Source organism: Mauremys reevesii, linkage group 1 (genome assembly GCF_016161935.1).
Source record: "Mauremys reevesii isolate NIE-2019 linkage group 1, ASM1616193v1, whole genome shotgun sequence".
Taxonomy (NCBI): Eukaryota; Metazoa; Chordata; order Testudines; family Geoemydidae; genus Mauremys; species Mauremys reevesii.
The window spans coordinates 173,099,143-173,125,756 of NC_052623.1; the positions used below are offsets into that span (position 1 = coordinate 173,099,143).

Genomic DNA, 26,614 nt, shown 5'->3' on the forward strand with positions numbered 1-26,614 from the left:
CAAGAAGGTGTGAGTAACAGTACGGGGAAAAATTAGCATGGGGAAATAGTTTTACTTTGTGTATGGACAGATACAAAATCCATGTTTTCTTTCTGGGAAAATAGGGACGTAACTTCTCATCACTAGGAATGTCACTACTACAGAGTTTGTTAGCAGCTCCTATTCTACAGATAAAGAAATATATACACATACTGTAATAACATAAGAATGGCCATACTGGGTCAGACCAAAGGTCCATCTAGCCCAGTATCCTGTCTTCCGACAGTGGCCAATGCCAGGTGCCCCAGAGGGAATGAACAGAACAGGTAATCATCAAGTGATCCATCTCCTGTTGCCCACTCCCAGCTTCTGGCAGTGGAAGTTCCAGAACATAAGTTCTCATGTATGGTGAACAGTAACCATACATCAGGGCCAACAAATATCGTACATACTTTCTTTTAAATCTCCCTGTTACTACCTAACCAGGGTTGAAATAAAGTGATTTCAATGTATGCCAATAACCTTTCTGGCACTCTAGAGAATCTTTAAGTATTAACAAGAGTGGAAGGAAATTAGAAAGGTTACCAAGTCTTTATTTAATGGCTGTATTATTTAAGCTTTATAAAAATTATAATGAAATCAAATTGTATTGAAATAAAAAATCATCATCCAGGAAACCCTGCAGTAACCATCTATTTAAAAAAACATACATATTGTGATTTTTTTAAAAATGTTTTTGTATAACTGCAGAACAATCTTTACAACTAGACCTGTAAATATCAGAAAACACAAAACAATGCTGTGTAAAGCTCTTCTGGAACCAGCAAGTAGCCAGGGCTTCAGAGAACAGTCAATACACCTGACCTAAGGTACACTAAGAATTATGTTCCAAGGTACGATCTGTACTTCCAAATTATGTTTATTTCCCCCCCAAAAAATTGACAAGACATTCTGCTACTGAGATACATTTCTGATATGAACCCTAGAAGTTTCCCAGTTTTATTTGCAGTAAATCAGTAATTAGTGGGCACATATTATAAACAGTTTGAAGTTGATGAGGCTGGCATTTGTAAACTGTAAACAATTTAGCAAACTGAAGAGTGAGACCCCCTATATAAAGATCAGAGTGGAGGAAAGGGACTGAATATACGGAACTAGTCCCAGAGTACAGTTTGAACCCTCAGAAGAAGTTTTTCAACCCTCCTTGATTTACCTGGATATCTTGCAGGCAGATTTCATGTGCATCCAAGGAACACTGAAGTCTTGGTTCCAACAACTTCTTAAGATTTCCAACTGGTTCATTGATGTCAATAGCCTGACTCACAAATTCTGCTGTGGTGTACGTCTGCTCAACGATGCTTAAACACCAAAGGATCAAAGAATTGATCATTAACCGAATGTTAACAAAACAGCTTTGAAAATGCACTAGCTGTGTGTTCTCCTATGGTAATAAAAGCTATAGCTAGGTTAAAACAAATTGGAGATAAGCTATGCAAAAGTGAATGTTGATGCCAGAAATTTTAAGTTTATTGAATTTTAAGTTTATTGAAAGCCCTACTGAGGGTATGCCTACACAGCCCGCAGCAGCAAGCTTGGGTCAACAGACTCAAGCTTGCAGCACTCAAGTTAAGGGCTCTAAAAACAGCTGTAGACAGCTCTTTGAAGTTGCAGCTGGGGCTAGAGCTCTGACTCTGAAGACTAGGGATAGAGAGGGTGGGGTGATCAGATGTTTTTACTCGATGACACTCTGGTCTTTTTTTCCCAAGTGGTTCCGTTTAATTTAAATCCAGCAATGTGTGAATAGTTAGAACTACAAGTCATTTAAAAGACACTCTGATTTGCACGTTTGGACTTGTCTTACATTTATATTCCATCTCAAACAGCTTGTTGCTATTCCTTAAAACTGGGCACCAGCTATTTTTGAATTTTAAAAAATCATAATTAAGCAGTTTTTAAGCTACCGATATCTTTTTGTGAATAGTACTTAGTCAACTGCAATGTTTCTGAATACGTGATTTTTGAGATAAGAATTTTAAAAGGATTTTTTTTTAAATTGTGCCACTTATCGAATGTCTGTGTTCTTCTATTTGTCCAAATGTATCCCATCACAATTAAAATCTGAAACAAACATTAAAATTGGCAGGTGCAAGATGCAACTGTTAGAGGCAAAAATAGTAAAATGTTTAAATAAAAATCTGCCATTTCTGAAAACAATAATTCTGCCAATAAAAATGGGAAAAACCAAACCAAACCAAACCCCAAACATGGTGACTAAAAAAAATCATGTACACAAGTCAAAAGGAATAGAAATAGTCACTTCCTGCACTCTCCAAAGGTCACCAAACAGCATAACTAAGTGAGGAACAGAATTTAAATGACTTGTCAATAGTTAAGTAGGAGATTTGGGGAAATCACGGGAACAGAACCCTGATCTCAGAAATGCTAGGATAATACAACTCACTGACTGAATTTATTTTCCAAATCTCTAATTAGTTAGAAAAAATTTAAAATGAGGATAATGCTTGCTCACTTATGTATTCATTCCCCCAAATGAAAAAGAACTAGATGAGTGCAAAGAAACTAGGTAATGCGTTTGGAAATGCCAACATTTTTCAGATGGGCTAACACAGGACCCATCCTGAAGGCCGCTCTGTGTAGGTAGATCGCTGCACCCACAAACAGCCCCTATCCTTTTATTTGATTTTTTAAAAATGTTTATATGTATATTTCCAGACAAACAAAAGGAAAACGAACAGACTTAGGGGGCAAAAGTCAAGACACTAAGAAATACCAAAAAATCTCTTTGTTCAAAAACCCACTTAAAGGATTCTCACTCTAAATATCACCATTTACAAAACCCAAGTACTTAAAAGCAAGGAAGTGAAATAGTTAATGACATAAATCTTACACTGCCCATGTCAACATTTCACTTTCTTCATAAAAATGCAGATTTTATCACAAAACAAACTTTATTCCAATTTTAAATACTGCTCTTTTATCAGTAATAAACAACACAAAATCTTTCCTAAAACAAGTTTTATGTTTAGATGGCACTATGATCAGCCACATATAAAAGTCCACATACATACATATTTTTATCTTAGAATACATCAAAAATCATTTCATGTGCTAGAGTTAAGACTGTTACATTGTGATAAATTAGGTATTTCTTTATATCCAAGGTCTGGACAATCCAGGTAAATAGATTATCACAAGGATGTGTAATCAATGGTTACCCAGGACTATATAATTACCTGACAATTTGAAATTATTAGCATCTTGTTTGACTTTGAAAACCCTTTTGGTATCCAAGGAACTCCTGTAGAATATTAACAAACTTGGGTATTTGTTGTGATGGTGACACTGCAGTTAACGTAATGAAAATGTATGCCCATAACGAGATTCCTTCTCTCTACTCTACTCACAACAGCAAGCAGAATGCTCTGGTGACTCCCCTTTAAACAGAAAAGGGATGGAATGTTGGAATCAGAAGATTCCGTGGCAGTTGGAAAATAAAGAGAAAGTGGACCCTCCCCGCCCCCAACACACACACACACCTTCCTGGTCATGGGAGAGCGAGGGGATGAAGTGTTAACAGGAGCTGGGCAGAGCACAACAGCAATACAGCACCAGGGAAGTGATGGTGAACTGGAGAAAGGGAAGAAACTGACAGACTAGGGAAACAGAAAGAGCTGTGAAATCCACCCGGCAGGTAGGAATGACTCTGGCATCACCTGGAACTGGGGAAGGAGTTGAATTGTTGCTATCTTTTGTTAAATAATTTTTTCTCTTTGATTCTCCAAGAAATCTGGGAGGAAATAATTAGTCCTGGGAGGGATAAATGGGGTTCAGTGCAATAGCATTCAGGCATTTATATAGAGCACTGCAGTGACTCACTGGCAGCCACAGCTTCCAGAGCAGGGCACACATGCGTATCCAGCCTCATTGTGGTGCAAGTCTAAAATTTAGCATATAGTAAGGACAGACAGCAGGATAAAGCAGGCACTTAGCTAGGAATATTAGTCAATGAAGGAAAGAAAACGATTATAGTACAGAGCAGGTAGAGAAATTTCACTCTACGTTTTCATATTAAGAATGGGTCAAACTCCATGCACACTGCAGATAATATAAAAGGATACAGAAGTTTGCATGCTACAAGGAGAAACCTGAAGAGTGACCTTGGTTTTGTCATCTACTTTTAAAGCTATGTTGACCCAGATACCTCATTAAATGGTATGGAGTTCCAATCCTAAGGAGAGCTTTGAAGGGCTGGCTTATACACAGAGGAAGCTGTGATAGTGCCTCCCATAAGGCTTTATGGAAATATGCTTAGAATGTGTTTTATGCTACATATGCCATGTAACATATCTCTATAAAGGTTATGATCTACTGAATGTATTAATCCTATTTGTATGCATGTATCGTTTTTGTATTCAAAGTTATGAATGTTATGAATGTTGGCTGCATACGGGCTTGATTTCTAAATAACCGTAGTACAGCATTTGGTCAGTTCCGGAGAAAGGAATGTTGAAATTAAGTACCTACTTAAGAAACATTTAAAGTACAATGGATCTTGGAATGCTCCAATCCACATAAGAAGTCTACTTGAGGAAGTTCAAGATAGCATGTAAACAATGGATGCTACCTGTAAAAACCAGTGAGTCATGCATGGACATGTGACTTGCCCAGGTGACTCCTAAACTCCATCTTGGAGCTGGACTTTGCATACAAGTGAGGAGGGGGTCTCCACCCACAAGAGAAAGCCTATTTAAACCTCTGGGAGACCCCTCCACTTTGTCTTCAGCTGGCTAAAGAAAGAGCCTCTCCACCTCCCAGGATACTTGAAAGAAACTGGAACAAAGGACAGTGTGCAAGGGGTGTGAGTGATTGCTAAACCCAGGCTAAAAGGAGATTAGTCCAGGGGTAGGCAACCTATGGCACATGTGCCTAAGGCGGCATGCGAGCTGATTTTCAGTGGCACTCGCACTGCCCGGGTCCTGGTCACCGGCCCGGGGGGCTCTACATTTTAATTTAATTTTAAATGAAGCTTCTTAAACATTTAAAACAATGTTATTTACTTTACATAGAACAATAGTTTAGCTATATATTATATACTTATAGAAAGAGACCTTCTAAAAACGTTAAAATGTATGACTGGCATGCGAAACCTTAAATTAGAGTGAATAAATGAAGACTCGGCACACCTCTTCTGAAAGGTTGCCGACCCCTGGATTAGTCTGTAAAAGGAAACATTCTGGAACTGGTGAGGATCTTATCTGTATTTAGTTTGATTAGACATAGATTTGCACATTTTATTTTATTTTGCTTGGTGACTTACTTTGTTCTATCTGTTACTACTTGGAACCACTGAAATCCTACTTTCTGTATTTAATAAAATCACTTTTTACTTATTAATTGACCCAGAGTATGTATTAATACCTTGGGGAGCAAACAGCCGTGCATATCTCTCTATCAGTGTTACAGAGGGCGAACAATTTATGGGTTTACCCTGCATAAGTTTTATACAGGGTAAAATGGATTTATTTGGGTTAAGGACCCCATTGGGAATTGGGCATTTGAGTGTTAAAGACAGGAACACTTCTGTTAGCTGCTTTCAGGTAAACCTGCAGCTTTGGGGCAAGTAATTCAGACCTTGGGTCTTTGTTGGAGCAGACGGGAGTGTTTGGCTCAACAAGACAGGGTGCTGGGGCCCCGAACTGGCAGACAGTGACAATTAAGTAAGGTAACTCATGTAGAGAAAAAGGCTTTTAATCTCCGGTATTTGCAGCAATGGTGGCTGCGCTGTTAATGTCATGGATATTATCTTCCCCCTCGTTTCTAGTTACAAACTGCTTTGGTTTACATTCCTTTGATGGGAAAAGTGATGGCAGAAAGTTGGAATCAGAAGTTTCTATAGCACTTGGGAATGGCAGCTAGAGAAGAACATACTTTGGGCTTGGCTACACTTGCAAGTTGCAGCGCTGGTAGAGGCTTTCCAGCGCTGCAATTAGTAACCATCCACACCTGCAAGGCACATCCAGCGCTGCAACTCCCTGGCTGCAGCACTGGCTGTACACCTGGTCAGGTTGGAGTGTAGCGATTGCAGCGCTGGTGATCCAGCGCTGCTCATCAAGTGTGGACACACACCAGTGCTTTTATTGGCCTCCAGGGAATAAGGAGATATCCCAGAATGCTTTTAACTAAATTACTCTCTTTGTTTTGTTATGCAGCCTCTCTTTGTTTTGTTGTGAACTCTGATCGGAGCTCCCTTGAACTGCTTATCTAAAAAACAAACACTGATCACAGCAAACAGGAGCTATCTGTACCTGGCTGTGAACGATCAAATGAGAGGCAGGCAGGGAATGAATGTTTGCTTGACAGAGAAACAGCGTTGGATGCAGGCTGTTTGCAATTAAGACTAAGGGGTCGCGAACATTTTCTGATTTTTCAATCCAGGAAGCTAACACACAGTGTTGGCTCCAAAAATCCACTCTCTCTATCTTCCCCGCTCCCTGTCACAGTACACCACCCTCCACCCCCCCTCTTTTGAAAAGCACGTTGTTGCCACTTGAATGCTGGGATAGCTGCCCATAATGCAGCACTCCCAACAGCGCTGCAAATGCTGCAAATGTGGCCACACACCAGCGCTGGTAGCTGTGAGTGTGGCCACACACCAGCGCTGTTCCTGCACAGCTGCATGACCAGCGCTGTAACTCCCAGCACTGCAACTTTCAAGTGTAGCCAAGCCCTGATTTAATGGCTGTACACATGCTGCAGAATTCACAAACATGCTCCTAGGGAGTTGTCAAGGTAGTGAGAGTGAAGTGAAGAAAGGAAAGGAAAGGAAAGGAAGAGAAGAAACTAACAGAACCAGAGTAAAAGTAGCAGACAAAGAAAAAAATGACTGAGAAAACACAAACAATGCAGACCCATCATACACTGTAGTCAGGGTATTGAAAGTCTTAATTGCTGCTTGACGATTTGTTTAGTTCTAAAAGTGATTTCCATTTCTACAATAAGTTTGTTTTTACTACAATCATTTAGTTTGACAAAGAGTAAATGACCTAAAGGAAAATAGCATAGAAGAAATATTTACAGAATGTGCTAAAAGGATTAGAAATGGCAGTCCCAACAATTAACAACAGGATACTATGGGTCATCCTAAGCAAGTTACATCTTTTGTGTTACGGCTTCCTTTCGGCATAGTAAAACAACTTTTTTCCATTAGTCTGATTTTCCTATGTCCAGGCCAAAAGCACTAGATCTTTATGGATAGAAATTCCATGCTTAAAAAAATAAAAGCATAGCAGTAGAAATATACTACCAACCACTTGACCAGGATGGTAACGGTGACTGTGAAATACTCAGGGAGATTAGAAAGGCTACAAAACCAGAAAACTCAATAATAATGGGAGATTTCAACTATCCCCATATTGATTGGGCACATCACCTCAGGTTGGGAATATAGAGCTAAAATTTCTACACACCATTAATGACTGCTTCTTGGAGCAGCTAGTCTTGGAACCTACAAGGGGAGAGACAATGGTTGATTTAGTCCTAAGTGGCGCACAGGATCTGAGTCCAAGAAGCAAATATAGCTGAACTGCTTGGTTAACAGCAGCCATAGTGTAATTCAATTCAACATCCTTATAGAGGGGAAAATACCAAAGAAATGTACCACAGCAGCATATAACTTTAAAAAGAGGAAATACACAAATATGAGAAAGTTAAACAGAAATTAAAAAGGAAAGGTCAAGAATGAAATGCCTGCAAACTGCATGGAAACTATTTAAAAACACCATAATAGGGATTCAAACTAAATGTATCCCCCTACCCACCCCAGAAACAAAAACAAAAACAGTAAGAGAACCAAAAAAAAACAAAAAACAAAACAAAAAAAAACAACCCAAAATGCAACCATGCCTAAATAACAGAGTAAAAGAGGAGGTTAGAAACAAAAAGACATGATTTAAAAATTGGAAGTCAAATCACACTGAGGAAAACAGAAAGGGGCATAAACTCTGGCAAGTCAAGTGTAAAAGCATGATCTAAAAAATAAAAATAAAGTCATAAAAAATGGAAACTAGGTCAGATTACTAAGGATGAATATAGGCAAACAACACAGGAATGCAGGGGCAAGATTAGAAAGGCAAAGGCACAAAATGAGCTCAAACTAGCTATGGGAATAAAGGGAAACAAGAAGACTTTTTATCAATACATTAGAAGCAAGAGGAAGACCAAGCACAGGACTGCTCAGTGAGGAGGGAGAAACAGTAACGGGAAACTTGGAAATGGCAGAGATGCTTAATGACTTCTTTGTTTCAGTCTTCACTGAGAATGCCTAACATAGTGAATGCTTATGGGAAGAGGGTAGGTTTAGAAGATAAAATAAAAAAAGAACAAGCTAAAAATCACTAGAAAAGTTAGATGCCTGCAAGTCACCAGGGCCTGATGAAATGCATCCTAGAATACTCAAGGAGCTAATAGAGGAGGTATCTGAGCCTCTAGCTATTATCTTTGGAAAATCATGGGAGACGAGAGAGATTCCAGAAGACTGGAAAAGGGCAAATATAGTGCCCATCTATAAAAAGGGAAATAAAAACAACCCAGGAAACTACAGACCAGTTAGTTTAACTTCTGTGCCAGGGAGGATAATGGAGCAAGTAATTAAGGAAATCATCTGCAAACACTTGGAAGGTGGTAAGGTGATAGGGAATAGCCAGCATGGATTTGTAAAGAACAAATCATGTCAAACCAATCTGATAGCTTTCTTTGATAGGATAACGAGTCTTGTGGATAAGGGAGAAGCGGTGGATGTGGTATACCTAGACTTTAGTAAGGCATTTGATACAGTCTCGCATGATATTCTTACCGATAAACTAGGCAAATATAACTTAGATGGGGCTACTATAAGGTGGGTGCATAACTGGTTGGATAACCGTACTCAGAGAGTAGTTATTAATGGTTCCCAATCCTGCTGGAAAGGTATAACAAGTGGGGTTCCGCAGGGGTCTGTTTTGGGACCGGCTCTGTTCAATATCTTCATCAATGACTCAGACGTTGGCATAGAAAGTATGCTTATTAAGTTTGCAGATGATACCAAACTGGGAGGGATTGCAACTGCTTTGGAGGACAGGGTCATAATTCAAAATGATCTGGACAAATTGGAGAAATGGTCTGAGGTAAACCGGATGAAGTTTAATAAAGACAAATGCAAAGTGCTCCACTTAGGAAGAAACAATCAGTTTCACACATACAGAATGGGAAGAGACTGTCTAGGAAGGAGTACGGCAGAAAGGGATCTAGGGCTTATAGTGGACCACAAGCTAAATATGAGTCAACAGTGTGATGCTGTTGCAAAAAAAGCAAACGTGATTCTGGGATGCATTAACAGGTGTGTTGTGAGCAAGACACGAGAAGTCATTCTTCCGCTCTACTCTGCACTGGTTAGGCCTCAACTGGAGTATTGTGTCCAGTTCTGGGCACCACATTTCAAGAAAGATGTGGAGAAACTGGAGAGGGTCCAGAGAAGAGCAACAAGAATGATTAAAGGTCTTGAGAACATGACCTACGAAGGAAGGCTGAAAGAATTGGGTTTGTTTAGTTTGGAAAAGAGAAGACTGAGAGGGGACATGATAGCAGTTTTCAGGTATCTAAAAGGGTGTCATCAGGAGGAGGGAGAAAACTTGTTTACCTTAGCCTCTAATGACAGAACAAGAAACAATGGACTTAAACTGCAGCAAGGGAGATTTAGGTTGGACATTAGGAAAAAGTTCCTAACTGTCAGGTTGGTTAAACACTGGAATAAATTGCCTAGGGAGGTTGTGGAATCTCCATCTCTGGAGATATTTAAGAGTAGGTTAGATAAATGTCTATCCGGGATAGTCTAGACAGTATTTGGTCCTGCCACGAGGGCAGGGGACTGGACTTGATGACCTCTTGAGGTCCCTTCCAGTCCTAGAGTCTATGAATACAAGCCAAAGAATTTGAACAGCAACTAGCAAAAGACACAAAAACTAACAGCAAAATAGGAACCTCAGAAGTAGGAAGCCTGCCAAACAATCAGTGGGGACACTGGATACTCAAAGTGCTCAAGGAACACTCAAGAAAGACAAGGCGACTGCAGAGAACATAAATGAATTCTTTGCACTGGTCTTCCCTGTAGAGAATTCGAGGGAGAGTCCCACACCTGAGCCATTCTTTTTAGATGACACAGCTGAGGAACTGTCCCAGATTGAGGGGTCAATAGAGATGGTTTTGGAACGAACTGATAAACAGTAATAAGTCACCAGGACCAGATGGTTCTGAAGGAACTCAAATATGAAATAGTAAAACTACCAATTGCAGTATATGAATCAGCCTCTGTACCAGATGTCTGCAGGATAGCTAATGCAACACCAATTTTTTAAAAAAGGCTCCATATGCAACCCTGACAATTACAAGCTGGTAAACCCAACTTAATTAACTGGCAAATTGGTTGAAACTATAATGAAGAACAGAATTATCGGACACACAGATGAACATGGTATGTTGGGGAAGAGTCAACACTGGTAAAGGGAAATCATGCCTCACCGTTCTATTAGAAGAACCCTTTGAGGGTGTCAACAAACGTGGACAAAGATGATCCAGTGAATATTGTGTATTTGGATTTTCAGAAAGCCCTTGACAAGGTCCCTCACCTGGGGCTCTTAAGCAAAGTAAACAGTCATGAGATAAGAGGGAAGGTCCTCTCATGGATCAGTAAATGGTTAAAAGATAGGAAACAAAAGGTAGGAATAAACTGTCAGTTTTCACAGTGTAGAGAGGTAAATATCAGGGGGGTTCACCAAACTATAATGGGATCAGTCCTGTTCAACATTTTCGTAACTGATCTGGGAAAAGGGGTGAAGAGTGAGATGGCAAAGTTTGCAGACGATACAAAAAATCACTCAAGATAGTTAAGTCCAAAGCTGACTAAGAAGAGTTACAACAGGATCTCAGTAAACTGGGTGACTGGGCAACAAAATGACATATGAAACTCAATGTTGATAAATGCAAAGTAATAACAAGGGAAAACATAAGCCCAACTATACATACAAAATGATGGTCTATATTAGCTGTTACCACTCAAAAAATGGAACTTGGAGTCATCGTGGACAGTTATTTGAAAACATCTGCCCAATGTGAAGCAACGGTCAAAAAAGCTTACAATGTTAGGAACCATTAGAAAAGGGATAATAGTAAGATAGGAAATATCATAATGCCACTAAATAAACCCATGATACACCCAGACTTTGAATACAGCATGCAATTCTGGTTGACCCATATCAAAAAAGATATATTAGAACTGGAAAAAAGGACAGAGAAAGGCAACAAAAATGATTAAGAGTATGGAATAGCTTCCATCTGAGGAGAGGTTAAAAAGACTGGGATTGTACAGCTTAGAAAAAGAGATGACTAAGTGGGGATATGATAGAGGTCTATAAAATTATGAATACTGTGGAGAAAGTCAATAGGGAAGTGTTTTTTTACCCCTTCACTTAACACAAGAACCAGGGGGTCACTGAATGAAATTAATAGGCAGCAGGTTTAAAATAAACAAAAAGGAGTACTTCTTCATGCAATGCAGTCAACATGTGGAACTCATTGCCACAAGATGTGGTAAAGTCAAAAAATAGGGGTTCAAAAAAGAATTAGATAAGTTCGTGGAGGACGGATCCATCAAAGACTAGTAGCCAGGATGGTCAGGGACAACCTCATGCTCTGGGTGTCTATAAATCTGAATGGTAGAAGATTGGACTGAACAACTGGGGATGGATCACTTGATAATTGCCCTGGTCTGTTCATTCCTTCTGAAGCAATTGGCATTGGCTATTGTTGGGCTAGATGGACTATTGGTCTGACTCAATATGGCCATTCTTATGTTCTTAAATAAGAGCTCAGTCTTTTCCCCACTGAATACAATGACAAGACAGACTGATTTCTATAGGAGCAGGACCTAAATACTAAATCTGATAAAAACTGTAAACTATTTTCAGCTCAAGCGACACAAGTAGTAAGCAATACTGATTGATCATAAGCACATACCTTTCTTCAGTGCACTCCTGTTTCTCAGTCCCATCAATTTCTATTTCTATCAGCTCCTCTGCATCTCTTTTAGTCATGGCTAAAAAGTCTCAAAAACAGGTCTGCAAAAGAAAAATTGTTAAAGTAGTTTCATGAATGATAGGGAAGCAAAATTTGAGCATTATAGTTTCACATAAAAATAATTTGTTAATTCCATATATTTTTTATCAAAAATGTTTTCAGCTGCAAACTCTAAAGCCAATTACACAGCTCTAAAATGGAAGGGTGCTGCAGAAACCATGAAGCAGTTGACAATGCTTGTTCTGGCAAATGGAAGTAGTAAGTTGATGGTTTTGTTTTTTTCTGGGAGGAGGCAAATTCAGGAATTTAAACAGACATATAGGTGCAGAAATCATACATCCTGAGGTAGCTTTTGTTCTCTTCCTTTGGAGGCTTCTACACTTACTGGATGCTGTATGAACTGGTCAGGTTTACCTTTCATTGGATGATAACATTTAAATTTCAAATTGTTTTAAAAATAGTTGAGAGATTTTGCTGTCCCATTTATATTACATACTGTCCTCTGAAGAAATATGAAAGCTGTTGACAGCTATAAAACTTTTCCTAAAAATATATTGTATTAAATATGTTATCTATTTCTGTTATTTTTTAAAATCACGTTGCATCTTATAGGTGAATGTATTCAGTATTACTCTACAAAACACCTAATAAACCAAAAATTTTACATCTGAGGTCTCTTATTTCTCACCAAGTTCAATGATCAATGCATGTAGATGAAAATGCATCTGGTACGGTCACTTAATTTGTGCAGTATGTTAGTGTCAAACTATTCTTTTGGGCAGTTTTTCTTATTTATCATTTTTAATCTTTCTCCAAAATGAGGACAGCATTAGATTAATGGCCAAAGAATTTAAAACTTATTTTTATCTTTACCTTAAATCCATCTAAGAGCTGCAGAATTCAGCAGCTGGCTTGTTAAGCAGCATTTCTTTTTGTGAGCACATCAAACGTGAACTCAACCTGCCTAGATCATAGTCCATTGGCTTCTTCATTTTTAAGATTTTGTTTGACCTGTAAAACCCTAAATGGCCTGGGACCTAGCTATCCAAGAGACTTCTTCTGTCACTGTGATCCATTGCCAGAGTTGTGGAAAGCAGAGGCTCCTAAGCTAGACAATGCCCCCACCGTCCACTGGTACAAGAGAGAGGAGGCTGCTAGCAGGGTGTCCTGTAACCGCTTAGTTAACCTCCAGGACACACTTCAAGGCCTCTCTTTTTTTCCACAGAACATAAAGATTTACAGAGATGGGCATGGCTGGGTAGTGACAGGAAGATGACCAGTAATTTGAGGCGTGGGGGATTGCATTTGTCTTATGCTGCGACCCACTTATTGTGATCAATGGGTAATTGCTGTAGTCTGTCTGTGTTAGTGAAGTATACTTTAAGAAACTGTCAAGGGCCCCAAGGCTTGGCATTAGGTGCGCTTCTGTTTATAATAAAAAAAATCAGACCAAATGGTGCTCCAATCATAACTAGAGCCTCTTAGTGCTATTTGAATATAAGTATTGAAATAAGGATACAAATACAAACAAGTAATTGTGAAACAGACTAGTGTGAATGTTTCTGTGCCTAATAACTGTGAGCAGAGAACAAAGTAACCAATTGATTCCCTCTACTATATAGACCATGAATCTCTAGCAGCACATTACCTTAAATATTTACATAAATTGGAAACAATGGATGTGAAAGGGTACAATCAAACTGAAATCCAAGTAATTTTTTAGTTAACATTAACTCTGTGCCTTTGATTGCCTGGGCCAGTCTTTGTGGTCTTGCTGTCATATTTTACTGCGCTTTAAAATTTTTCCTCTTCTAGTACTGGCACACAAAAAAAACAAGTGTGAATGGGGAAAGGTGACTACCTAGTGCATACCAGTGGAAATTGACTATAAAACGAAGTACTGGTTAAAGCACACAAGAATGAAGCAAAAGAGAAACCAAGAAACAACATTTTGCATTTGTTCCGTTACACTGATCTTATGATTCACTTGTAACTAAAGTCAGAACAAAATATTTTAAGAGGCCGTCCCAGAAAACAGGCATCTTACTAAGTAGAACTATGAGATTTACAGCAGCGTCCACGGCGGACACAACTGCGTATGCTGCGCACGCTGCGCCCAAAACAACCACCACCACGGGCAATCGCCACACTTTCCCCTTTACGACTGAACTGACACCGCGCGGGGCGGAGAGCTGCGGGGCGCCCGCCGGCGGGCTCGGGCCTTTGATGTAGCTGGGAGGGAGCCAGCGAGAGCTCGGGGTGGGGACTGGACAATGGGCTCCCGGGGGGCAGCGGGCCCGCCAGCCAGGCCCAGTAGCTGCGACAGCAGCCAGGCCTCCCCCTGTCTGTTCTGGGGGGAGGAGGACAAGGCGGGCGGGTTTCCCGGGCAATTGGCTGGGAGCATCAGGCCTCCCCCGGCGCCCCATAGCCGCCATGTGACGGGCCTGCGGCAGCGGGCAACGCTGCGCCCTGGGGATGCCCTCGCCCCCCCGGGACTGCACAGAGCCCGCGAGGGGAGGCTGCTCCCGGCCCCTCGCCCCTGTCCCCGCCGCCTCCCTCCTTGTTGTTTGAACCCGAAACGGAAATGAGACTCGCTGCGCCGGGGAGAAACGGAAACAAAACACGAGCCGCAGCCAGGCCCGAGCCCCCCTCCCCCGGATACGGAGAGCGGCGCTTCCCGTCCACCCGCCCCTCCCTCGGGCGCCCCGGGCCCCCCGGCCCGCTCGCCTCACTCACCCGCCGCAGAAACTCCCGCCCCGACCGGAGCGGCCCGCACGAGTCCCCCGCGCCCCGCTCGCTAGCGGCGGCTCTGCAGGGTCCTTGCGCCGCCTCCCGAGCGCCGCGCTGAAGGGAGCGGAACGCGCCGAGGATTGGGCGGCGAGGCCTGTGCAGGGCCCAGGCGAGGCGGGAGCGCGAACACAACCACCCCCCCACCCCTGACAAGGGCAAGGACTACAACTCCCGGCAGCCCCCGCGGCGCCACCTGCCTCCCGCCAATCAGCGGGCGCAGGAGGCGGGACTTCGCGGAGACCTAACGGCCGGGTTAATGGCCTAGCTTTCTCCGGCTCGGAAGTAGATCTGCTCATTTCCGGTGGTGAGTGCTGAGCGGTGCTGCTGCTGCTGGTGGGGGGCGGCTCGGGCTTGTTATTGGCTCGTTCTGTCGGCGCGCGGCGGCGGCTCTAGGTCCGTGTCTGACTGGCGGGGCGGGCACGCGAGGAGCGCGGGCCCCAGAGTTCTCTGCCCCCGGGCCGGGCTTCCCAGGGTGCACCGCGCGCTGGGCTCGGTGCCGTGACCCCCCCCCCCCCAAGGTGACCGGAGCCGGAGCCAGGCAGAGGGACCCCGCCGCCCCCTGTAACGCGCCGCCGCGGCCGCCGCTGGGTCGGGGGGAGGGGGCTGCGGCCGGGCAGGGAGCGGATGCCGCGGCGACCCCCGTGCGGGGCAGGGGGCTCCCGGAGGCTCCCCCCGCACCCCCGCCCGGCGCCGGGTCTGGCCGCTCGGGGACGAAATTCCCTGCGGCCGGGCCACGGGCTGCGCGACGGGACGGGCTCGCCTCGGCCTCCGGCGGCCTCCGGCCCCGCCACCCCCGGCCCTTCCCGGGGCTGGGGCACCCCGGGTCTCCCCGGCAGCGGCAGATCCCTCGCCCCGAGCGGGGCTGGGCCCGGCCTGCTCGGCCCTCCGCCCTGCGCCCGCTCGGCTGCGTGGGCGCAGTAGCCGGTTCCCCGGGGTAACCGGGATCGGCGACGGGTTTAAACTACCGGTTCGCGTCTAGACAGGCGGCGCCCCACAGGGAGCCGGGGTTGGGGGTAGTTACCTGTTGGGCCAAGTACAAAACTCCTTCTTCAGGGCTTTCCCTGCAAACTCTGCCTTTTAACTTTGAGATGGTTGAGAAGGTCATTGAAAATCTTTCCTTTTTATTACTAATTCACTTACAAATACAAACACAAAACTTGGCTTGTAGTCATATGAATATGATCCATGTAAATGTCAGTATTGTCAGATTTTCTTAAAAGGTTCATTGATTGGTTTAAAGATCACACGTGTCTGACTTAGTATAGCACAGTATTTTTATGAAAACAAATAATACAGATTTGCTAGCTTACTTTTCATCCCTGTTGTATTCTCAGTGAAAACTACCTACTTTCTAATCAGCTTTATTTTTGTCTCTGAATTAGTATGCCTTGTGCCAAATGAATACTTAGATGCAGTTATCTTTGCTAAGCACTACAAGTAAAAATGACCAGTTCATTTTTTTAGCATTTTGTTATACTTTTTTATTCAGACAATTAATGTGGAAGAAATGTGAATCGTAGGTTAAATGAGGATACGTTCTACCAAAAGTATATTTCTTGGGTATAGCAAAATTGTCACTCATTTAAAAATTTTGGACTATTTATATCTCTTGTTGTTTCCTTGCATTTAATAATGTTCACATTTTTAACTGATCTACTTTTTTTTCTTTTTGCAAATGTAAAGTACAGAAAAAAATGCAAGAAACTGCTAACTTAATGCATTCTGTTTGTTTCTAGCTGAAACCCTCTGCGAATTCATCATGATTCTCCAACAGCTATTCAGGTTTTCCTCCATTTTCCGCTCTGCCATCTCAATACACTTGCGTAGGAACATTGGCCTTTCTGCTATAGTGTTTAATAAGGCGAAGGAACTTGATCCAGTTCAGAAGCTCTTTATAGACAAGATCAGAGAATACAACATGAAGAGCCAGTAAGTTATTGGAATGTAATTCAGTGTATTGAGTAAAAAAGTTTAATATGAAACTTTTAGCAGACATTAATATGGGATTATTCCTCATAATTAGGCCTTTTAGGTCTGCACTCTGAGTGCAGAGCCTGTAGCTTCAGCATGGAAAGGCCCCAAGAACTGACCTAGCACAAATTCTAGTCAATGATTCTTCCACTTCTGAAGCCCAGAGGAAGGTGGGCTAGGAAATAATTCCTTATTTTGCAACTGCAATCCCAGGTGTTAAAGGGTGTATCTGTGCTTCACGGAGGAATGTTACAAAAATATTCTTTCACGAAATGTTAGAATTACACACAGAAATGCAGTCCTTGAGGACTAACACTTGATACATAATTTGCAAGAAAAAATTATCTAGAACACCTCAATAAAAAGAAAGTTCAGACTTAAGTCTTTACTAGTTACTTTGTTTATTATTACAATTGACTTTGTCCATATTACTACTTTTATATAGCTGTATATGAGGGTAAGGGAGTATTGAACAGTAGCCATAAAACTTTGAGGGTTGGCTTAGTTATCCAAAATGTGAACAGATAACGGGTCCTTTGCAAACACTGATTGCTTTTCCTTTTTTTTTTTTACTGACCTCAAATAATTACATTTATTCTTTCCAAAAACTAAATGTAAGAATTGAATAAATTCACCTAGAAATAGTGGGCCATAAAATCATATAATATAAAAATAAAATTTTATATTTGAATATCAACATTTTGAGAGAATCTCTGTGATTTAAGTGTCTCCAGTTACTCACCTATCAAGAAACTCTTTTATTCATGTTACCTGTAGGAAGATTTTGCATTAACAAAAAATTCTTAAACAACAAATTTCAATTTTTATTAAGAAGTATTTAGCAAAACAAAAGCTGTTTAATGGTGTAAGAGATTATCAGTATGTTTAAAAGAGGGCTGGTTGCAGTCAAGCTAAAGAGCTAACTGGTTAGAATCTCACTGGCAATAGACTTTGGATTGTTTTTAGATTTAATAACATTTTCCTAGTCTGTGACGAAACCCATTCAATTTAATAAATGCTGTAATGCTAGCATTTTGTATAAAATCTCTCAAACTTATCAGTACTGATTCTGCTACTTCTGTAGTACGTTTTGTAGCAGTGATTCACAAACTTTTTGCTAAGGTGTCCCACCAACTACTTCCAGCTTGGCTTGCCATCCAAGCCCCCTGTCCAGCTCTCACTCTTTCAGCTCTGCCCCTGTCTGCAGCCCCAGCTGTCCCCGTTCTCCCTGCAACTGGGCAAGCCAGGATTGTTACCAGGCTGCTGTCTGGATTCTGCTTTCATTTCACCTGGATTGCAGGCAGCAGCATGTGGAGCGGGATCCAGGCAGTTGAAATCTAGAGGAAGTGGCTGCAGCCAGTGAGTGGACAGACAGCAGCCTCATAGTGATTGTGGCCTGGCCATGGGGAGAGAGGGGCTGGTTGGGGGCCAGGGTTGGAAGATTGGCAGGAAAGGTCACTGTGCCTCCCATCCATCAAGGGTTGGACCCACCGTTTGGGAACTGGTGTTCTGAAGTTACAGTTTCATTTAAAACAGACTCTAGCCTCAAATGTATCAAAGTCAGCTTGAAGACCTTTTTATTGCAGAATTGCTTAGTGAAACATTAGGAGTGAAATGTGAGGCAGAGCTGGAAGTAAGAATCCATTTCACAGATTAGACTTTTTCAAAAGAAAGATGATCATGGAGATACAAGTGAAAGAACATTGCTACTGCACTCCTATTGTTAGCCCCTCCCAGCCAAAATATCAGTAGGGAAAAAAATGTCCAAACCACCTGCCTTTTTTTCCCCCTGTCTCCTCTTTGGTGGTGATGGTGAAAAGAGGGGAATAAAAAAAGAGCATATCTGTACCAAACTATCAGTTGTCCTAGCTTTGAGATGGGGAAAGGAAAATATCCTTTTAAAATAGAAATTCCTCCATATGGAGGATGAGTCATGCCATAGGGGATTCTCTAGGGGTGGGCTTAGAGAAATAACTAAAATGAGAAACCTTGTGGGGGGGCGGAATACTATGATGGAGGAAGTTGTTCTTGGAGAATTAAGAGAAATTGTCCACAACTGATTTAGCTACAGTTGGCACCAGATAAGTATTGCATTAGGTAAATTTGTGTTCTTTTCATGTTTGTCTACTAAAATTAAAACTTAGGTGTAGCTATTCTTACTGTCTGTAGGTAGTTTTTGATTCTTACTGGATTGAAGAGCTCTTTGCATTCGTACAATCTTTCTAACTATTCTATCTGGGAATACTCTTGTGGTTTTTAGACTGTAAACTGATCAGTGCAGCAACAATTTCCTCATTCTCTTTACTGTAGTGAGGACAGCATCTGCACTAAAGCAATATTTAAGGGCAGAATAAGGTTAATGGAATTCATTGATCTGGTTTGTATTAACACTACCACTAAATTTCATAGTATTTTTCTCCTAATGGTTCTTACATATGGGTGGGAAATTATCAAGTTTTGTAACAAAGGGTATCAAATCTGTATTGAAGCTGGTGGAAAAGCGTCAATATTTCCATGTTTAGATGTCTCAAACATGACTTCAGGTTTCAGAGTGGTAGCCGTGTTACGAAAGCTTATACCTAAATACATTTGTTAGTGTCTAAGGTGCCACAAGTACTCATTGTTTTTGCTAAAACATGAATTGTTAGCTATGAAACACAGAACGTGTGGACAAAGAGTTGTAGAAATGTGACACTCATACGTACAGGACTCAATTTTAAATGATATAACGGTCAGTAAATGTCAATTGCAGCTGACATACTGAAACAGATGCAGAAATATAACAGTAACAGTCTGTGTGCCTGCAGGGATCTGGTGTCACTGGCCCCACTGTCAAAGGTGCCCCCTGCAGCCTTGCTGTCAGTGCTACTCTAGCCCTACCTCTTCTTAGTGTCCCACAACTGTAAAAATAAAAAGTTAATTGAAAAAAATCTTAAATAAAATTTTTCACAATTAGGCCTGGCAGAATTCAATTATTTTTCTATCTACAAATAACTATCCTTTTTAGAAAATGCAAAGGAATGAGTGAACTTGTTTCTTTATGTAATCATTCTTTAGACTGGGTTTTTCAAGGGGACTTAAGGGAGTTAGTCACCCAACTCTAGTTGAAAGTCACTGAAATTGGATTCCTAATACCTCTAAGCCCCTTTTAAAACTTAGAAAATAGTTTAAGATCTGCTAAAAAGAAATTGTTTTTGGTAAATATTATAAAATGAATGTTTTAACTGAGGGATTTTACTCCTATTTAAAATTATTATAACGTGAGTTCATGTGTAATGACTAAACTACATATATTTAGTATTGTCACTATACATAAATCTTAAATCTGAGAGCGTTGGTATTGCACTGGGGGAAAACATGGATTTTCAAATTGAGAAACTAGTTGTTGGTTATAAGAATGTGTTTGTAACATAACACCCATAATTGATGCTTCACTTTGGTATTAAACATTGTTTTCCATTAAGTAGTCTGTAGGGCTGCTCTTGTGCGCAGTTTTGTAGACTAGGAAGTACATCCCTGATTGTGGCAAGTTACCTGTATACTAGGCACTTCTTCACCTTGTTCTGCTGGTATTAATGTTCTTACAGAACTTGGTTTGAAGTTAATCTTCGCTTTCAGCAAATTAGCCTAAAAAATAATAGTAGCATGTTTCAAGGAAGTTTTGTCTAGGTATTTTAAAGGCTTAAGAACAGAATTATGCCTTGTTGCCAAGTCTCCATTCACAGTCACTTAGAAAAAATGCAACTTGATAATTGGATTGTAGAATTTACACGATTAAAGGAACATTGGCTAATATTTGTAGCAATATGCTTCTTATTTTTCCATTTTAAACCCTCCTTTAGCTTTAGTTAAGCTAAAATGTCTGATTTCAAATGCCAGAAGGGAAAAATGTACCCCCTGGTATGCTCTCTACCTCTGGTTTTTCAAAATATTTAAATTGCTTTACTTATTTGGGGGGTGTATAGCCATTTATCTTACTCTTTAGATTAGGCCCTTAAATGATAAAATTGCTGTGTAAAATGTTTAGAATCAATTTTCATTGGACATTTTCTGCATTTAGGAAAGCTGGTGGTCCAGCTGATGTCAGCCCTGAATACCAGAAAGACATGGCTGAAGAAATTGCCAAAATTCAGCGGTTGTATGGTGGGGGAGACCTGACCAAATTTCCAGACTTCAAATTTGAGGGTGAGTCCCTAGCCTTTGTTTGTTTATTCTTGCATTATAAGTGTGAAAGTGAGAGGATGAATAGTGGAATATAGAACCTTTGTGACCAGTGACCTGGAGGTAAATCAGCCATGTGGTCCAGGGAGAGAGCAGGACTCTGTTGCTCTTCGGGATGGTATATGTGCAGTCTGGTCGGCAAATAGGAACTTTGTGGCAGCAGCGTATGCTTGGTATCACTTAAGGCTCCTGCAACGATTGTTCCTGCTGTCGAGGACATATTTGGCCACACTTTCCATTCCTGAGACCTGAACTGAGCCTTGGTCAAGTGCACAGTGTGTGCCTGCTGCCAGGCACCATGTGGCACAACATTGCTGTTTGCGAAGAGCTGTCACTGGACAATCTTGAGACCTGGGTGGTTTGGCACAGACATCTGCACGTTAATTAACTTCAGAGGATTGTGGCTGTGAGGGTTCAGTCTGAAAATTCCACCAGAGAGGCACCAACAGCAGAGGTGTTGTAACTAGTGTCACACAACAGCTACTTTAAAGGATAAAGGTGAGTAGTGAAGTCACTGCCAAATCCACCAGAAGACTTCTCTGTCATCTGCCATCCTCCATGGACTCCACAGTGATCTAAGGGGATAGGTCCCCTGTGCCTGGAACTTCATTCTGCCAGTTGTTTGGCGGGCAGGTACTGCATGGGGTGGACCCAGACAATTAATTAGTTCAGGAGTTCCCCCTTAGTTACATGAAATACTGCTGTGAGAGTTGCTATTTTCTGAACTATCCCTTCCTCATACAGTCAAGTGAGTAACTTTCTTACCTGCTGACTCATTTTCTTAGTACAGACAAAGTAATCAAAATGTCTTTAGCATAAGGCAGTCTCTTCCAGTTTTGAGTCATTTAGGATTAATTTTCCCTTGTGGCTTAAATTATACTATATCATAATGTGGAGTCTTTTCTCCAGGAAAGAACTATTTTTTCTCGTTCACCTAGTCTGTGTACTATTTTAAAGTCTCATATCTTAACTTTACTGCTCATTGTGTTTTTTTATGAGAGTCAATGGTAGGTAGCAAGATTTCTCTCTCTTTGCTGGTAAAACTGGTAGTACCCCATTAATGAACTAGTTGCAAACTAATTAGCAGTAAGTTACCTTGGCCATAGGTAAACATCAAATGCATATAAGAGGAGATACATGATCGCTGATTCTAAGGAAATATTGCATATTCATGAAGAAACTCTTTTAAAAAACTTGTGCTAAATGTCCCTTTGTTTCCCCCACCCATTTATGGCATGTTTGCAAAATTAGCTGCAGATCACTAAAAGTAGTAAATGGGTCCATGGTTTATATTCTTCTAGAACCTGAAGTTGATCTCTGAGCAGTATTTGGAACTTGAGCATCTTAACATGAAACTAATACAACATTTTTTCTTCCTAGAGCCCAACTTTGAAGAGCCTCAAAAATGATGTGGTTGATGTCTGCATTCCAAGCACTGGTGTCATCTTTTTCATGGGGTTGTTAAATAGGCCAGCAGTTGTAATTTAATGTGGAGTTTCACTTTCAAATACTTGTACTGTATTGAGTTCAGAAGTCAAACAAGTACAACATGATCCTTGTGAACTGCCATATTCATAAAATTCACTTTTGGAAATCAAATCTAAAGTGCTTAGTCTTTTATCCAGTGTTTAAACACTATTTACTGAGATGACATTTCAGTATCCAGATAAAACCAAATGACCACTTAAGTGCAAAATACAGTTAAAGTTAATAGCTTTCCTTTTGAAAAGAACTGCACTTCCCTAAATTTTAATCATGTCACTGAAATCTTATAATACAATAAAGCCTGCAAGTGTGGCATTATTGTATGCATGTGATCATGCTATGCTACATTATTGCAATAGTAAAATTTTATTTAGACATCCAGGAACTCAAACATTACAGCTCATGCCACATCCTCCAGTTGTGCAAAGCCCGTGAGCTGAAGTGGACTGACTTTTATATAATTTTGGTGCACCAGGACATTCTTGCAGAGGCTATCTTGTTCTTTTAAATGAAAAATTTGAGGTTTTGGGGGAGAGTTAAGTACTAAAGTTTCTAGTTTGTTCCTGAAGACCCCATCAAAATAAGAAAAACTTATTTAAGTTCAGTCCTGTCTACCCAAAACACCAGCAGAGGTTTGAACTACCTCTCAATATTGCTCATTTTACTGCTGCTCAAAATACAGTGAGAGAAATGATCACAGTGAGCTGACTTATCTGAATGGCATTTGATCCCAAGGAAACAAGACAAACTTTGAGCATTTTGCAAGCTCGGTAACATCTCATTTTGGTACCTGGTGCAGATCCATTACACTTTTTTTCCCCAATTCAACCCTTGGTGGGAGTACAGGACTACTGTGATATATCAAAGGCAGTCAGTAAGGTCAAAGTGTAGAGTTTCATCTTTACCTACTATTACTCCAAAATGCAGAGTACTATACCTACCCTTTGCCCTCCTCTGTCACGGTAGTTTAAAGATTGTTTTCCTATTGCTTTTTTATTTTGCTTATGTCAGGGAAACTTTTCAGGGCTAAGATTAAGACTTTATAGAAAGTTTCACTCACATGCCCATGAAACTGCAAAATATTCTCATTTATAGTATTGTTAGATGTATGCACACTTAGCTAAGATTAAAAAGTAGGATTGTTCCTTTAAGTGAATTTCTCAGTATTTGGTGTGAATTCTTTTAAGAAATATTAGCTTACTCCTGCCCTTGTAGCCCACTGTTTTTAGCAGCTACATTTGTATAGGGAAAGTTCACGATATTCTGCTCTTCAATCAGTCCCTCTTGAGAATTATTGTATAATCTAAGCATTAATTTAAAACTTGTAGCTTGTTTTGCTAGACATGAGCTAATCAGACAAATAATGGTCAGACAGCCTGAATGATAGTTCACTAAATGAACTATTAATCCCCATAGAGTGAGAAACAGGGCATCTTAAATGTCGACGTCGCTGCTCACTTTGAGCAGCAACGTCCAGTTTCTGCTTCTCCTAGAATCCCATACGGCCTATTTTGGTGCCAAAGAATCTGGCTCCTAAACTTTTCACACAGCTTCTCTGAAAAAATTTGCATGTTGATCCAGATACCTGTAGTATATAAGGAGTGGGGACAGTGAAATAAATGGGCTGTAATATTAAAGCAGTTCAGGGCCACAGGTAGCAGTTGTATTCATTTAAATCTTACTACCTCAAATAAAGCTCCTGTGGCGTTTTTGCACTGCCACACCAGCATTTGAAAGAACATACAGCACAGAGTAACAAAACTGGATGCTGATTTATGACCAACTGAAGTCAGTGACAATCCAGCAAATGCTTATGGGCTATCCAGAATACAGATGCCTTCCTGCATTTACACTGTCTGCCTAGTTAAACTTTGACAGGCAAAGTGCATGTTCCAGCTACAGCATACTCGCTAAAACAAGAAAAATTCCCCTTCTAATTACTATGGCTTTCATTTTAGAGTTGAAATCTGAGAGTAAAATTTTTGTAACTAAAGGAACATGTAATTGAAGATAATATCAGGCAGACTGTTCAACACCACCATGAGTACCATATTTCAGCAACACATTAATCTAATGATAGTTGCAGACCTCCGAAAGCAAGTTCACAGTAGACAGCACATCAGACATTAGGCGTCATTTATTTGTAAAACTGAACTTTAACAGAAAAATCAAGGCACTAATACTGCATCAGTTTTGCTGCACTGTTTTCCTTCACACATACAATCTTTAGCAAAGAAACTTTCACAGATCTTAAATATACTTCCTAGAAGGAAAAAAGCTACACACTTTAGCATTGGGATTTGAACATTTGATCTACAGCGGTGGTTTTCAATCTGAGGTCTGCAAACTATGTCTAAGATTTCTAAAAGAGTCTGGACCGCCATTTGAAATTTTGTAGGGATCGACAAATGAAAAAAGATTGAAAAGCACTCATCTACAGCAGATCACTGTTTGGAGGTTCTCTATTATAGAGAGGATGAACCACAGTTAACATAACTCAAGTTTATACTTGTACAATATCAGAATAATTGTTCACTTGACTGCATGGTCTGACATTATTAGAGAAGTCATGGCACTAATAAAACTGAAAAACGGCAAAAGTTAGAGCCCTTTCTGTTGTCTTTTAGATGTAGACACTACAAAGCACTCGGTTAGAGTGGCCAAAAAACTTCTAATGCTAATCTGTAAAGATCATGAGCATGAATTTGCTTAGTAATAAGTCCCCTTGCTGTGTATATACATAAACAGGATGAGATGAAACCTTCATACAAATTATATTATCTACATACTACTATCCTTAAATTACAGAAATAATGGTATTAACAATATGAACAGTTCAGTCTGTGATTAGGTTTGTAACATCGGATCCTAGACATTTCAATAAACTCTGCTTTCAGTGTATGCCATCTCAAAACAAATCCAAATATTTGCAGAAGTTAAAAAAAAATCCCTTTATTCTGTATAACAAGTAGTCAGTGTGTGTCCCTCAAAGAGGCTGAAATCTTCTAAATAACAAAGGACTTGGTGTGCTTGAAATCCTAAATGAAAAAAAGAAAAGGGTAATGTGACAAGTTATAGTTCAAATGCTTTCAGTATCCATTACACTTAAACATCTGTAGAACTTCACTTGTGTCTCCAGGTTGGCAAGAGAGAGGAAGCAAACACCAAGCATACAGCAACAAAAAATGTAACTCCTTTGAGGAGTGAAGCCCACAAAACACATTTGTACATGATATACCTACTACAGTTCAAAAAGTGTCCCACTGGGAGGAATTAAAGATCAAGGGGGAAAAGGTAAAACTGCTGTGTTTCTTTCCTTTTGAATACTCGAATTATAGCTGCTGCTGATGTGCAATTATACTGCAGTTGATGAATGCACCCCACAACTAGAGTTTACCAGTATTTCAGTGAAGAGAGACAGACACACCAAGAAATTTTCACCACCAAAGGAGGAAATAAAAAACCACTGCTTCAGTTCCTTGGTGTTCAGATTTAAGGACAGAGGGTAGCTTTCATAGAGCACTTACGGTGGCGGGTATAACCAATAGTGACTGCCATCTGGTAGGCCCTGAGAGCAGCTGTTGCTATTTCATAGCTACACCTGTACGTGGAGCATCACTCACTGCATCAGTTTAACAGCAGAAGCTGCATTGGATCAATGAAATTTTTGGAGACCCTCCTCTACCATGAGTTGTGAGCATTAAAATTAGCTGGTGTTTTGGAGTTACCTCTGTTCTGGTCAGCCTTGTTGCCTACTGATCCTAATCCTCCCCATAGGAAGCTAGGGCCAGGCCCAAAGCCAGTCCTACTCTGCCACCTTGCAGCCTCCCATTGCCCAGCTTCTTTGGTCCCCTCCTCAAGCCTAGGAAAGCAAACAGGAGTACATAGCTCCATGCACTGCCTCTAGCCAGAGATCCCAGCAGCTCAGGGAAGGGGCCACTGGAGCAAGGTTAAAGCAGAATATCCAGCCCCTTAGTGGAGTCAAGTAATGCTGAAAGTGGAGCAGCCAGTGACTCAGGGGCTGATGTCTGAGACATCTGCT

The 26,614-nt window shown here is 40.9% G+C and overlaps 3 protein-coding genes across 13 annotated transcripts in view; 1 reads left to right on the forward strand and 2 right to left on the reverse strand.

Annotated features, from left to right (window-relative positions):
- The window catches only part of GABPA (GA binding protein transcription factor subunit alpha), a 46,650-nt gene extending 31,585 nt beyond the window's left edge, over positions 1-15,065 (reverse strand). Inside the window, exons 1-3 of one of the 6 annotated variants that reach the window (XM_039520100.1) lie at positions 14,842-15,061; positions 12,046-12,146; positions 1,193-1,337 (exon numbers count right to left, since the gene is read on the reverse strand). In XM_039520100.1, the coding sequence (XP_039376034.1) occupies positions 1,193-1,337; positions 12,046-12,122 (222 nt within the window). In that variant the 5' untranslated portion in view covers positions 12,123-12,146; positions 14,842-15,061. Of the gene's footprint in view, positions 1-1,192; positions 1,338-12,045; positions 12,147-12,252; positions 12,365-12,978; positions 13,001-13,753; positions 14,149-14,841 lie in introns of those variants that run through there. The other 5 variants (XM_039520094.1, XM_039520096.1, XM_039520097.1 and 2 more) reach the window with 5 other exon arrangements.
- Positions 3,481-22,686, forward strand: ATP5PF (ATP synthase peripheral stalk subunit F6). Of its 4 annotated transcripts, none has more exons than XM_039520105.1 (4): positions 3,481-3,691; positions 16,632-16,824; positions 20,927-21,051; positions 22,468-22,686. In XM_039520105.1, the coding sequence occupies exons 2-4, from the start codon at positions 16,655-16,657 to the stop codon at positions 22,494-22,496; spliced, it is 324 nt and encodes a 107-aa protein (XP_039376039.1). In that variant the 5' UTR covers positions 3,481-3,691; positions 16,632-16,654; the 3' UTR covers positions 22,497-22,686. The 4 variants fall into 4 exon arrangements, with proteins under 4 accessions (XP_039376039.1, XP_039376040.1, XP_039376041.1 ...); XM_039520106.1 differs by lacking the exon at positions 3,481-3,691 and adding an exon at positions 15,070-15,199; XM_039520107.1 differs by lacking the exon at positions 3,481-3,691 and adding an exon at positions 15,192-15,288.
- Positions 22,687-24,691: 2,005 nt separating this feature from the next.
- JAM2 (junctional adhesion molecule 2) overlaps positions 24,692-26,614 on the reverse strand; it is a 54,889-nt gene continuing 52,966 nt past the window's right edge. For all 3 annotated transcript variants that reach the window (XM_039520101.1, XM_039520103.1, XM_039520102.1), the window contains one exon: positions 24,692-25,610. In XM_039520101.1, coding sequence (XP_039376035.1) covers positions 25,578-25,610 — 33 coding nt within the window. In that variant the 3' untranslated portion in view covers positions 24,692-25,577. The remainder of the gene's footprint in view (positions 25,611-26,614) is intronic.